This window comes from Tauraco erythrolophus, chromosome Z, assembly GCF_009769465.1.
Source record: "Tauraco erythrolophus isolate bTauEry1 chromosome Z, bTauEry1.pri, whole genome shotgun sequence".
Lineage (NCBI taxonomy): Eukaryota > Metazoa > Chordata > Aves > Musophagiformes > Musophagidae > Tauraco > Tauraco erythrolophus.
Window position 1 is genome coordinate 33193262 of NC_141496.1, and position 14141 is coordinate 33207402.

The following is a 14141-nucleotide window of genomic DNA, read 5'->3' on the forward strand; positions in this document are numbered from 1 at the left end:
TACAAGGCTCAGTGTGCAAACGCAAGAGGACAGAGGAAGAAAAGAAGAGAAAATCAGGAGGAAGGACAGGGGGACATAGTGAAGAAGTGTGGGACAGAGAGCCAGAAAATGGGGTGCTGCGAACATGAGAGGGATGGGGAGCAGGTCAGTGGTGTAGACAGAAGAGAGCAGAAAGACTGTGGAGAAAAACAGGTACAGAGACAAGGAGGAATGTAGCGTACAAACCACACGGACTCTGCAAATGCTAGGGACAGAATAGAAGTTTATTTTCCGTTTACCATATTTATAGCATACAGAGCCCCTTCCCAGGCTCCAATCAACAGTGGAATCGTGTATTTCTGTATTTTTAAGTTTCACGCAGCAGTCCAAGCATGTACACAGCTCCCTGTTTATTCCAGATGTTCTTGTCACGGGATGTGCATGGCCTTGATGCTGACCTTGCTGCTTGTTCCTTAGTCTCTAGAACATCTTCACATTATTGCAGGGCTCAGAGATGAGCAACAGTCATGACAACCCTGTCTTTTCACAGAGCTCAGAATCCTTTCCTCTATCCACAATTCCCCCTTTTTTGTTTATAGGAACTCCGTTGATTACTAAAGCCACCGTGATGCATGCTTCTACCTTTTGTGCTCATCATGTATTGCAGTCCAAGGAAACTGAAATAACATTAGAAATAAAATTAACAACAACCTCCAACAGCAATAAGAATCTACGTGTGTAAGTTAAGGCCAGAGAATAATTTTTTTTGATTAATCCAGGGTAAATCTTAGCTAGTGTAATACAACTTGAAAAGATAGGATTTTCTGAAAACCCTGTAATACTATTCATTACTTAGCAATATATTTAAAACAGAGATTAATGCCAACACATAAGGATAAGAAGTACATATCATTACAGAGATATTATGTAATAATGTTAGATTCGCTTGAGTGCTACTTTTCGCCATGTGTACTTGAAACACCTGTCTGTCAAAAATGGCAAGGTTAATCTCCAAGCTTGCTCATGAGCGGAGGACCCATGATATATCATTTTCAAAAGAGACCTGGAAGACCACCCACCATGTCATGCTGACGAATGACAGCCATGGTGGAGCAGTAAAACAGTCTCATTACCATCCCAAAACATTCCAGATGGGCCCCAATCTATAATAGAATCATAGAATCATAGAATGGTTAGAGTTGGAAGGGACCTCAAAGATCATCTAGTTCCAACCCCCCTGCCGTGGGCAGGGAATAATCCAGTTCGTTTTATCATTTCATGTCCTTAGTTGTTTGATTGGTTGTTGGTTTTGGTTTTGTTATTTTTTTTCCCAGCTGAATTGATCTATGCTCTTCAGTTTAGTGAAGGCACAAGAAGACACATTGGGAATATGTTTACTCACTTGATGGCTACTGTTATTAAGCATAACCTCTTTCTCTCTTAAACTGCCTTAATTTTTTTTAAAATTATTTGTTTATTCATTTATTTTAATTTTAATGGAAAAGCACAGCAATATATATATTGTTCTGTCATAGCTTTGTGAGAAGCGGTTACTACCAAAAGCGCAACGGTATTTAGTGCTCTATTATAGCCTTGCAGAAACAGTTACTAGCATATTGTTCTCCTTTCTGGGAGTCTTACCATCCCGACTACGACCAATATTCCACCGAGCAAGACGGTGTCAATTTGTAGGGTCATCGCGGAGAAGTGAGGCAGGCACAGCACCTTCAGGGTGTCCCCTGTCTGTCCATGGAGTGTGCTCTGTAGCCTCCCCAGATCCATTCGGAGCCACCTCTTTCATACCCTCAACAGAGTCTATGGAAAGGTACTGACGCCTGGCCAGTGCGTGCCACCAGGCCTGCCAGGTATGTGCTATGCTGGCTAACAGCGGCTTTTGCGGATCGCAACGTGTTGTTCAATAACAACCCGCCCAGCTCCCTTTTTCAAAGTTACGTACTCACAGCTGAGTCCAGTTTGTAATTTTTCGTCATTAATTTGGTACCAGTCAATTATTTCCCTTCCAGTTGCTGTGGGAGGAATCCATACACCTTCCGACCGGGAAAAAACCCACAAAGCATACATACAAACAATTTTCGCAAGCGTAATGTACCAAACAATAAGAAACATAAAAGCAATTTATATATTAGCATGAAAGCTTCTATTATGAGTCTATCCATTTGAACCATTCTCCTCGTTCGACGTTTCTGTGATCCGTTTGCTCTGCTAGTTCTTGAATCTCCCTTTTTCTACCTGTAGTTTCAAAAGTCCTGGCTGGCTTTACGTTTCTCACCGGTAACCAGTATGGACCTGTGGGAAGAAGAACACAAGCATATCCTTTTCCCCACGTGAGCAGAGGCACAGGGCCGTCCCAATGAGTTGAGCCAAGTTCCTTATAATATACCTTTGGGTTTTCTACAAAAATCACGCTGGTTTTAAAATGACGATCCACAGCCGTAGTATGTTGCCCAGAAGCAGACAAATTAAGAAAATTTAAAACATACATAGCTTTGTCTAAGGATTCCTGTGGGAAAGTATACGGAAGGCTCCCCCTTTTCTGTTTATCAAGCATTTATTTTAACGTTAAATGAGTTTGTTCAACAATAGCTTGTCCCGTAGGTGAATGGGGGATACCAGTAGTGTGGGTCTTTGTTTGGTCTCCGGAGCATCTTGATATTATTGCAGGGCTCAGAGATGAACAACAGCCGTGAGAATCCTGTCTTTTCCCACAGCTCAGAATCCTTTTCTCCGTCCACAGAGGAATAAATAAGAGAGGTGGGGAGAAGAAGAGAGAGATGGAAGGAACCAGCCAGACAAGAAGACAGAGACAAGGCAAAGGACAGGGAAAAATTCTCAAGTGATAGGGAAAAAGAAACATAGGCAAGAAATACAAAGCAGAAACAGGGAGCTGGACAGAGGTAGACTTAGAAATAAAATTTTGAAAAGCAACAGGATACAAGAAACATGGGCAAGAGCTAACAAACGGGCAGGGAGATAGAACAAGGAAGATGTAGACAGAAAATGTAAAAAGTGATGGGGAACAGGACAGAGAGGGAAGAATTAAGAATTAGAGACAAGGAGATTAATAGAGGGAGACATAGAAAGGAAATTTTGAAAGTGACAGGATACAACAATCATAGACAAGAATTAAAAATTTGGTACATGGAGCTACATAGAGGGAGACGTAGGAAGAAAATCTGATGAGTGACGGGGTGCAAGAAACACAGGCAATAAATTAAAATTAAGTCAGAGAAACAGAGAGAGAGAAAGGTAGCAAGAAAATTTAAAACACAACTGGGTTCAAGAAACATGTGCAAGACTTTAAAACATAGAGGTGAAGAGGTAGAAAGAAAGTTTCAAAAGTGATGGTGAACAAGATACATAGGGAGAATTAAAAAATAGGGACAGGGAGCCTGATAGAAGGAAACTGCGGTGGGTTGTCCTTGGCTGGCTGGTGTGTGCTGACCACACCACTCTGTTGCTCCCCCTGGTCAACAAGACGGGGAGAATTTACAACAAAGCAGCTTGTAGGTCGAAATAAGGACAAAGAGATCTCTCACCAACTGCTATCACAGGCAAAACAGACTCAGCTTGGGGAAATTAATTTATTGTCAAGTCAAAATCACGGTAGGGTAATGACAAATAAGCACAAATCTAAAAAACACCTTTCCCTTGCTTTTGTTTCCTGGGCTTGTCTTCACTCCTGACTTCTCTACCTCCTCCCTCTGAGAAGTGCAGGGGGTCAGGGAGCAGGGGTTGTGGTCAGTTCATCACATGTTGTTTCTACTGCTCTTTCCTCCTCACACTCTTCCTCTGCTCCAGCGTGGAGTCCCTCCCATGGGGCCATAGACACTGATAGGAACCTGTTCCAGTGCAGGCCCTCCACAGGGTCACAGCTTCCTTCAGGCTCATCCAGCTGCTCTGGCATGGGGTCCTCCACAGGCTGCAGGTGAATGTCTTCTCCACCATGGACCTCCACGGGCTGCACGGGAACAACCTGCCTCACCATAGTCTCCATGACAGGCTGCAGAGGAATCTCTGCTCTGTCCTGCAGCACCTCCTCCTCCTTCATCTTCACTGACCTTGGCATCTGCAAGGCTGTTTCACACTCATGTTTTCTCTGTCACAGCTTCTGTGCAGTATTTTTTAGCCCTTCGTAAATACATCGTCACAGAGGTGCCACCAGGATTGCTGGTGGGCTCAGCTTTGAACAGCAGCAGATCCATCCTGGAACTGGCTGTGCCCAACATGGAGGCAACTCCTGGTGTCTTCTCTTAGAACACACCCCTGCAACCCCTGCCTCCACCCCCAGTTAACAAAACCTTGCCATGTAAACCTGATACAACCGTTTTCAGCTGCAGAGCAGAGGGGCTGAGGGGACTGAAGAGTAGGCAAAAGAAGTCACAGAGAGAGAGAGGCAGAGCGGATTAAAAATAGTGATGGTCTACAGGCCGCAGAGGAGGAAGTGACAGTGTCTTCTGGAGACATTGCTCTTTCAAGAGTGAGACCTGCATTTATGGAGTATAAATCTATTCAAGGGCCAGCTCGCTGCCACGAGGACAGGGTTTGGGAGCAGTCTGTAGCTACGGGACAGGCTTCAGGGGAGGTCCTGGAGCTGAGTGAAGCTGCATAGAGGGGGTAGGGCTGGAGTAGTTTAGGAGTTAGGGAGGCACCCAGAGCATTTTCCAGGGGGTGGGAAAGCCTCCAGGTATGCAGAGGGGTGGGGGCAGCCATCGTCCTGTCTTCCTGCTTCTTCTCCACCAGCTCTCAAAAAACCCCTGTGAGCTGCCCTGATGGGGTCCGACTCTAGCTGATCATCAGCTTGTCAGTTGGAAACATCCCTGCAGCTCATCCGCACTCTCAGGCAGGTGTGCCCCAGCAGCACCATCCGCTTGGGCTGCAGCCCTTTTACACAGAGGAGCCATCACCATCAGCCTCGCTGGCACCACCTGCAGCCCCTCCAGCTCCAACCCACAGCTGCAGCCATGGCCCCTTACACCCACTATGTAACCTGCTCCCCTGGACTCTCTGACAGCCACTCATCGCCTGCAAAGGACTACAAACACAGCTATGAGTGCAAAGGAGAAGACAAGTGTTTATTTGTTAATGCTTGTAAGTTGCAGGAGCAATTCCATTCTGGGGCTCAGTGCCTGTAGACTCACTCTTTCCCTGGGACAACTCAGCAGTCCTTACTGGAGCAGCAGATACAGAGAACAAAAATAAAACGATGGGGAGCAGGGCAGAAGAACAGGACGATAAAAACAAAGTGAGGAAGAAGGACTGAGAAGCAGAGAAAGATGGTACAGGGAAAAGGACAGTGAGATGGAGAAATCGGTAAAAGCAATGAGGAGCCCTGCAGGGATGTGGCAGAAAAAAACATGGTCAGGGAGCAGGACAGAGGGAAAGAGACAAAAAAAATATGAGCAGGGAGCAGAACAGATAGACTGAGACAGAAATTGAATGTGAGGAATAAATAAGGAGGGTGAGAGACAAAAAAAAGGGAACATGCAGAGAGTTTAAGGGGGGGGAGGAGAGAGAGAGAGGCAGATCAGGACAAAGAAAGGAAGAAAGAAAGACCAGAGCTGGGCTGCAGGATGAGAAGAAAGGCCAGGGGAAAAGGACAGGCGGGAATAACGGCGAGCTGGGCAGGGGGATATAGCGAGAAACAAGGGCACAGGCAGCAGTGTGGAGATATACAGAAAAAACATTAGGGGGAGGATGGAGTAAAGAGTAAGGGAAAAGGGACAGGGAGCAGGGCGGAGATGGGGAAAGAAACATTGGAGACCAAGGGAGGAGGAGAGTGCCAGTACTGAGGCAGAGAGATGGAGAAAGACAACAGTGATATGGGTAGCAGGCAGAGCAGTATAGAAAACGTGAGGGACAGGGAGACAGGAAGTGGGATACTATGAAAAAGAGAGGGACAGGGAAGAGGATGCTGAGATAGCGAACAAGAGGACAGAGGGAATGACAGACAGTTGGAGTGCAAGAAAAAACAAGGACAGACAATGGGACAGGTGAAACAATAAATAATAGGGATAGGGAGCAGCACAAAGGGTCAGAGAGAGTAAGAGATGAACAGGAAGGAGGACGGGGACAGTGAGATACAGAATGAAAAACAACAGTGACAGTGAGCAACATAAAGAGATAGAGACAGAAAAGGAAGGAAAAAATAGAGACAGGAAGGCAGGGGCACAGAGCAGCACATACAGGCACAGAGAGGAAAAGACCACCAGGAACAGGCCAGTGAAATTGTGAGGGAAGAGACAGATGCAGATCACGACAAATAGATGGAAAAGAAAAAAACAGCAGTGGGCTACAGGACAGAGACAGGATGAATAAAAGGAGGGAGAGGGAGCAGGAAAAAAGGACAGAGAAAAAATAAAAGGGAGCGGGGCGGGGGGACAGGGGACAGAAAGAGGGAGCAGGACATTAAAATGGAGAGAGGTATAGGGAAGGAGAAGGGAATAAAAATCACAGTAGCATAGGAAAGAGGGGGGCCAAGGGAAGGGCAGGGATGCACAAGAGCAGCGACAGGGCCCTAAAGGCCAGGTCTCACTCTTAGTGGTGCTGGGAGAATTTGACAGGTAAGATGCCTCTTTCTCTCCTCCCTTCCTCTTCTGTAACTCCAGTCACTTGGCTGTCCTCCACCTATGAGAATACACGGGAATCTCACAGCTCTGATGAGACAAGGCTTCCTAGACACTGGCCTTGCTCGCCCGTGCATTACACGGCCACACTGCACTTTGGGTTGTGCATACAGACCCTGCGGTGCATGCTGGTGATCTGGCCTGCTGCAGATAACAAAGAGGGATCTTTCCACACCTGGAGAGGCAAGCTCTCTCTTGCCTGCAGCAGGAGACAGCTGCCAGCCAGATGACTTCTGATGTCTTCTTTACCTTTCTCTGGCCTCTCCAGTTTCAGCCATGGCAGCTCCTGTCTGCAGCCAGCAAGTGCTCCGTATGGCCCGTTTTCCCTCAGCATTGCGAGGACAGTGAGGCCGGGCAGAGACAACCCAAATAAGGCTGAGGGGGATGCAGTCGACGGCAACCCCATGGGCAGAACAGACAACTGCATCCTCAGTGCAGCCTCTGGGAGAGGGAAAGAAGCAGCAGCAATTGTTATTATTGTAGCTTGTCCCTGTCTGAATCCTGTCCTTCTACAGGAGTGCAAGAGCGAGTCTCTAAGCAGCCTCTCAGACACGGAGCCTTCGTCACTCCAAGACTGCCTGTCAATCAGGTCTTTAAATAGATTGACTATCTACTCCTAATATAAGGTTAACAATAAAGATATATATTAAAGTGTGTTTTACAGGCTGCAGGCAGAGTTAGAAAGGTCTAGATTCTTGAAATGTTACCTTTAACTGTTTTCCTGTACCATCCTGTCATAGTTTAGCCCAGCCGGTGACTAAGCTATCACGAGGCTGCTCTCTCACTCCTCCTCTCAGTGAGGTGGAGAGGAGAAAAATGTAATAAAAGGACTGAGGGTTGAGACAAGAACAGAGAAGGAGCACCCACCGACCATGGTCCCAGGCAAAACAGACTCGGCCTGGGGACAAAATCAATTCCATTTATTAATAGTTCCTTAAGAAGATAACAAGAAACAAAGCCAGATCTTAAAAACAACACCTCCCCCTCCCACCTTTCCTTTCTTCCTGGCTCTACCTCCTCCCCACAATGGCACAGGGGGACAGGGAATGGGGAGTGCAGGTCAGTTCATCCCATGTTGTTACTGCCGCTCCTTTCTTAAAGGAGGAGGACTCTCCTTACACTCTTTTCCCTTGCTCCAGTGGATCCCCTACTCACAAGGCAGTCCACAGACTTCTCCAGCATGAGTCCTACCCACAAGATGCAATCCTTACCCATCAGAGTGCTCCAGTGCGGGCTTTTACCACAGTCCCAGATTCTGAGGGAGTTGCCACTTGCTCTGGTGTAGGTCGTCCCATGGACTTTAGATGAGTCTCTACTTTGTTGTGAGTCCCATTCTCCACAACCTCTCTCAGGCTCAGACATCTCTGCTCCAGCGTGGGCTTCTCACAGGCTGCGAGTGGGTCTCTGTCGCGGACTGCCTGTGTCTTCTTCCGATGGGTCGCAACCAACCGACTGTTGCGACCACAAGGTATTCTACAATCAGAAGGCTCTTCTAAACTCACTGCTACCTTAATCCAACAGAGAGCTCCAATTCACGCTCTCCCGAGGGCTCCTACCTCTCCAAACTCCAGGAGGGAAATGCCCCACTCCCTCTTGGGAGTGCCCCACCTTTAAACTTCCCATAGGTCACGTGGTCTCCGGCCAACCAACGTGACTCACAGCACCTGTCTTGATGAGGCACAGGTGCTTCTCATGTAGCAGCCGGGAAACTTCCCCGACAATTCCCCCTTTTCTTTAAAAAAAAAAAAAAATTGCCTCGCAGCCTTTAGGGGTTTCCAACGTTTCAATTCCATTTTCCGTCGCCGTTTGTTAAACACCTTGGGACCGGGTCATGGGGAAGTCGTTCTCATATTTTTTTATCATACCACGTTGGCGGTGGATATATCCATTGTTCTGACGACGATGGATACATCCACCCTGGCTGCTCTGGCTGCTTTAGCATTCCCTCTGCGGTCTTTTCCGGACTGTTCTGCGGCTGTTGCAGCGTTCCCGCAAAGGGCTTGCCTGGGCCATAAGACGTCTGTACACGCTTTCTCTTTCTGCTGTTTCCCGGCCGGCCGTTTGATTTGCAGTTTTGGCGAGATGACCTATTCTCCCACAAATATAACATCTTTGTTTAGTTAGAGCAGTGGCCAATGTGGTCATCTCGCTTTCTACGGGCCCAACTTTGGCACATGCAATCACCATTTCTTCTAGAGAGGGGTCCCCCGGCAATACTTCAATGACTCTCCGACAATCAGGGTTGGCATTGTCCTTTGCCAGCTGTTTTGTCAACAGTGCCCGTAGTCTACTGTCAAATATCTGCTTTTCTATTGCCCCCTGCAATCTCTCAACGAACCGTAGAAAAGGTTCGTTGGCCCCCTGTTTAATTGTTGAATATTTTGCTTTAGGCTCAGCCATTTCTGCTGTACGTAATAGTGCCTGCATCCCTATTTGTTTAACCTGTTCGAGGATCTGGGGATGCCATTGAGCCTGTATTGCCGGGTTACTAAATACTTGACCCGTTCCCATCAATACATCGGTACCTATAGCATAGCATGGGTCGCTTTGGGGTAATTGGATATTCTGTAATGCCTGCTGGTCGGCCAATTGTCTCCAAACATTTGTGAAAACGGAGCGCTGCACCGGTTGGAACATGACCTGGGCTAGATGTTGAAAATCGTACGGCACCAAAATTTCTAAGTTTAATAATCGTAATAGTTGTGTTACCGCCGGTGAGTTTGGTCCGTATCGCGCTACCGCTTTCTGCATGTCCTGGATCACTTTCCATGACCAGCCCAAATGTTTATTGGGCTGGTTGGCACCCGGGAGGGCCAGTTCTACGGGAAACGCACTCGGCTCTCCTTCCATTTTCATTACCGATAGTTTTTTATTACTAACTGGTAACCCCAAAGCTTGTATCAAGTTCCAGTCCCCGGCCTCTATTGCCTCTTTCTTAACTTCGTTCCAGAAAAGTACTGGATCACGATGGGCTGTCATGGCAGGCGGGGTAATTTCTGTTATTTCTAACTGTGGAGCGGGGGATAAGCATGTCTCTAGAGGGGCCGGCGGGGCGGATTTTGGCGACTTTTTCATTGGTGGAGAAACCGGTGGAAACTTTCTAGCTGAACTGTCGCTTGCTTTAGGGGTTTCTTCTGAAATTTCTTTCACTGCAGGGGGGTCATGGCCTGCTGCAACATGTTCACTACGGTTGCTAACTGCTGGGATATACCTTGCAGCATTGTCATGGCCTGTCGTACTAATAACGGCTGCATTGCTCGTACTTGTGCCATGTATGTCGCCGGATATGAATTTGCCAGGGGTGGGGTTATTAAATCAAACGGCGGAGCTGTAGGCTCGATACCTCCTGAGGAGGAAGGGGGGGTTGCTGGGGCAAAGGGTGGGGGACGCTCCACTATCTCCTGGAGGGTGGGGCAAAGTTCCTGCATAGTCCCCGCCACTTTGTTGACCTCTGTGAATAGTGAGGACACGTCTAGTTCATTGTCCACACTGTTTCCCTCAGACAGTTCGTTGCCCCCTTCGTATCCTTCGCTTGCGGATACATAATCTGTAAATTCCTCTTCCTCCTCTTCCTCCTCTTCTGCTGACCCCTTTTGAATTATATTATCTAGGGCCTCCCATGTACGCAGAAGGTCGGTCCGGCCTCTTTGATTAACCACGGCTTCATAGAGCAACTTATCCCCCAGCTTTTCCAAAGTTCTAGGTTAAAGGTGCAGGTAAGGCTGAATAGATCTTCGTGCCCCGCTGCCCAGTTAAGTAAACTATATAGGTCTTCATTACCTATGTTGAGCCCCGCAGCCATCCCTGCAGATTTGAGAAAGGTGAAGGTCTGATTCTCCTTGACAAAATTCTGGCCCATTTTAGCTCCCAGCAGCTCACCTTGTTTCAGGCGTCTAGGTTGAAACAGATCAATTCACAGCTCTCCTGCTGCTCTCGAGCTTCACTGGGTTTTATCTCCACCGCAGCTCACCCTGCAGTCCAGGCAGTTCGCGTTTCGACGAATCACGTCGGGGTCACCAGATGTCACGGACTGCCTGTGTCTTCTTCCGATGGGTCGCAACCAACCGACTGTTGCGACCACAAGGTATTCTACAATCAGAAGGCTCTTCTAAACTCACTGCTACCTTAATCCAACAGAGAGCTCCAATTCACGCTCTCCCGAGGGCTCCTACCTCTCCAAACTCCAGGAGGGAAATGCCCCACTCCCTCTTGGGAGTGCCCCACCTTTAAACTTCCCATAGGTCACGTGGTCTCCGGCCAACCAACGTGACTCAGCACCTGTCTTGATGAGGCACAGGTGCTTCTCATGTAGCAGCCGGGAAACTTCCCCGACAGGTCTCCACTCCACCAAGTCTGTCCTGGCTGCAGGGGGGCCACCTGCTGTCTCGCCACCGGTTGCAGGGGAAACTCAGCTCCGGCACACCTCGTCCCATTCCATCTTCACTGACCTGGTGTCTGTGTGGCCGTTTCTCTCAGATCTCAGTGCTCTCTGGGTGAACTCGGCTCAGCGGGCACCCTGGGAGCGGGGCGCTTCCAAGTTCTCCAAGCAGCACCAGCCCGGCACAGGCAGCCCCCGGCCAGGAGCTGGGGAGCGGGGCAGCCCCCTCCTCTGCTCTCTTCTCACTGCACATCAGCAGTTTGTACATTACTGTACATCAGCATTTGCCATAGGAGAGTATTTCGGTTGGCGTGCTGAGATTTCCCATTTTGTTTACCCTGTGGATGAAGGAGAATCTTCTCCCTTCACGTAGCGCTCCTGCTGCAGGTGGACGTTCTTCCCTCTCACGGTGACAGTTACCAGGGGATAACCTTTCTGCAGTGTCCAAGTGTCCATCATCGCCCTCACATCAAGTGTCTCTCCTTTAGTCCAGTGCTGGTTTTTAGCAAGGGAAAAAGAAGACACATAAGAAGAGGAGGAAGATGGGAGTGAACTGTCAGTGAAACAGAAACGGGTACGTAAGAAGTCTCAAAGCTGCTGGGTATTTGTAAGCTCTACATAGGTATGTTTAGACTGGATGTGATGACATCTGCAGCTGGTTTTCTTGTGGACACTTTCATATAGTTCAAGACATCTCTTTAAGTACTGCTGTATCTCAGTCAGCCATCGGCAGAGGAGTAGGATTTCTGTCCAATCTCAGGAAAAAAATATTTCCAGTGGAACAGAAGAAACTTACTCTCTCTCTAGAACCATGCTCAAATGGCAACAAATGCTTTTGGAAGGTGCACGTGTCAATGCCACGGCCCAGAATGGTAACATGAGAGGGCACAGATCCATGTCAAACGCCTAAATACTGACGGGTGAAAAACCAGATGCTTACTGCAGTTGAGGATGACTGTTGGCTGCTTCTGCAAAAACCATCACCCTGTAGTTCGCTTTTGTCACTCCCTACTGTAGGGCAAATCTGAGAAAGAAAAAGTTTTGGTCATCTCTCTTTGATGTCATAATCATAAGTACTGGTCACAGTCTTCAGTAATTATTAAAGAGACACATTATTCATGAGAAGTTATGAAATCTGGAAAAAAAGAAGAGAATAAGGAATACTTGCATTTGTCATGCTGTTCCACAAATCCTCATTTTTTGTATTCTGATAGCTGTATTTCTGCAGGTACTGGACAAGTCCAGCTTTAAACACATCAGCAGTCAGGTAGTCCCTCAGCATATTTAATATACAAGACCCCTGATAAAAAGAAGGACAAGGTATTTAAAAAGCTACTCCTTAGGTGGCAAGACGCTTGTTGCAGGAAAATTTCCACATGCCACTAATCTACATAATAGTTCACTTTTGTATGTCTCTCTAAGTAAAAATAAATAGGGTTTTATGTATATTGAAACAGTACTTTGGATTTTGTGATCACTACTCTTAAAACTATCACTGAATAAGTCATGTTATTTTTTTAATTACTATGAAAGGCAGCACCATACAACGCTCTAGTGAAAAACACTACTTGAGTTAAGCAATGATTTAATTTAATTGATACAGAACAGAGAGAAGAAGTAAAGGCTTCCTCATTTTAAAAGTGGAAAAGGCAACTGCCATTTGAATCCCCCAGCTGTTTTGGACAAGGAATTATTCAAGTCATGAAACCATTCACACCATGTGTCAGGGATATCTTATATGTAGGGGTGAAATCAGTAAAATACAGTTGTACAGTACAAGCAGTACAACTGAAACCAACAGCAGTTATGTATTTTACCTTCTCATAAGAAACATTATCAAACATTTCTAAAATTTGAGCAGGGTCTTCCACAGGAGTAGATATAGGATGTGATGAATTTAATGCATCCACTGCCATGGCATCAAAACATCTCCTTAAGAAATAATCTTCCTAATAGGAGGTAAAAATGAATATTACTACTAAATTTTGCTCAGTGACCACTGAATCCCTATTAGTTCACATCTCAGTCCATTCCCCATGATCTTTACACCATACAAAGAAAGCAAAACACATCTTTTTATTCCAGAGCATAAAGACCCCCCCAAAACAGTTAATACAGAGAGCCAAACGAATTCTAGTGTTCTAAACTAACTTAAATATTTGAGCTACTGAGACTTAAAAATAACTGCAAAAAGACACCCGCACATTCCAACAGTTTGATGACAGAGTGGTCAGTAACCATAAACCGATTTTTTTTAAAAAATGGTGAATTTCCCGATTATCATGACACTGTAGTGCAATGGCAAAATTCTGCCCAGATGCATGTTTCATCTCACTTTGAGAGAAAATTTCACTTATCAGACTTCTGCTAAAGCTAGTGGGAAGATTTTAGTGTTTTCAAGCCTGACCCTATTTATTGAAACAAGGTAATTTCTTGACATTTTTGGAAGTCTAAGTGTCTTTAAAAAAAGAACATGCTTTCACTGCAATCACTAACTTCCATCGTAAATTCCTGAAAATATTTACATATAGTTAAATCAACATTCCTACCCATCAGAGGTAACATCAGACAACCCTCTCAAAAGAGAAATTTAAAAGTGGTTCACAGCACAAATCTGCTTGATCTTTATCCTTACTAATTAGTGGCTTTAGAAGGCAGTTATAAAATAAAAATGCAGTAATTGCTGCTTACGACTCTCAGTTCTGGATGGGTAACACTGACTGACACGATCTCCATGAACTTTGCGAACCCTTCATTTAACCATAGATCATTCCACCACTCCATGGTAACAAGGTTGCCAAACCACTGTGAGGAAAAAAAAAAAAAAAGCGCGAGCTTCTGAAATTAAATACACAATTTATCACAAAAGCTGCTACTGAGCTGCATGAAACTGCATTTATAGTGTGTTGTTGTCCTCTACGGAACCTTTTTTTTAGTGACACAGTTTGCTCTGGCCTCTTCCCATTTCATTTCTCATTTTAATGGTAATACACTAAAACATTGGCTCCCACTCACATTCCATGAAACCTCATAAAGAAACCACGTTTGGTGGGAGTGCCACATAGGAAATAGCCAACCTTTCCAAACTTTTATGTTTGGCGGCCTGCGATTAATTTCAAGGGCTGACAATGGTGCAAAGG

At 46.2% G+C, this 14141-nt stretch overlaps 1 protein-coding gene across 1 annotated transcript; it reads right to left on the reverse strand.

Annotated features, from left to right (window-relative positions):
- Positions 1–11283: 11283 nt before the first annotated feature.
- On the reverse strand, positions 11284–13875 carry LOC104375618 (endoplasmic reticulum aminopeptidase 1). The gene is made up of 5 exons (XM_086629599.1): positions 13693–13875; positions 12819–12950; positions 12170–12301; positions 11942–12025; positions 11284–11496 (listed from the first exon to the last, which is right to left on the reverse strand). Exons 1-5 carry the CDS (start codon positions 13783–13785, stop codon positions 11335–11337), a joined length of 603 nt encoding a protein of 200 aa, XP_086485725.1. The 5' UTR covers positions 13786–13875; the 3' UTR covers positions 11284–11334.
- Between the last annotated feature and the right edge of the window lie 266 nt (positions 13876–14141).

Bases quoted from the DNA above. Each gene is read 5' to 3' on its own strand.
- LOC104375618 (XM_086629599.1), bottom strand. From the start codon at position 13,785: ATGGAGTGGTGGAATGATCTATGGTTAAATGAAGGGTTCGCAAAGTTC. The intron at 12,951-13,692 runs GTAAGCAGCAAT...ACCTCCTATTAG, and splicing joins CCCATCCAGAACTGAGAGTC to GAAGATTATTTCTTAAGGAG. The intron at 12,026-12,169 runs GCAAGTATTCCT...TTTCTTTCTCAG, and splicing joins TGTGGAACAGCATGACAAAT to ATTTGCCCTACAGTAGGGAG.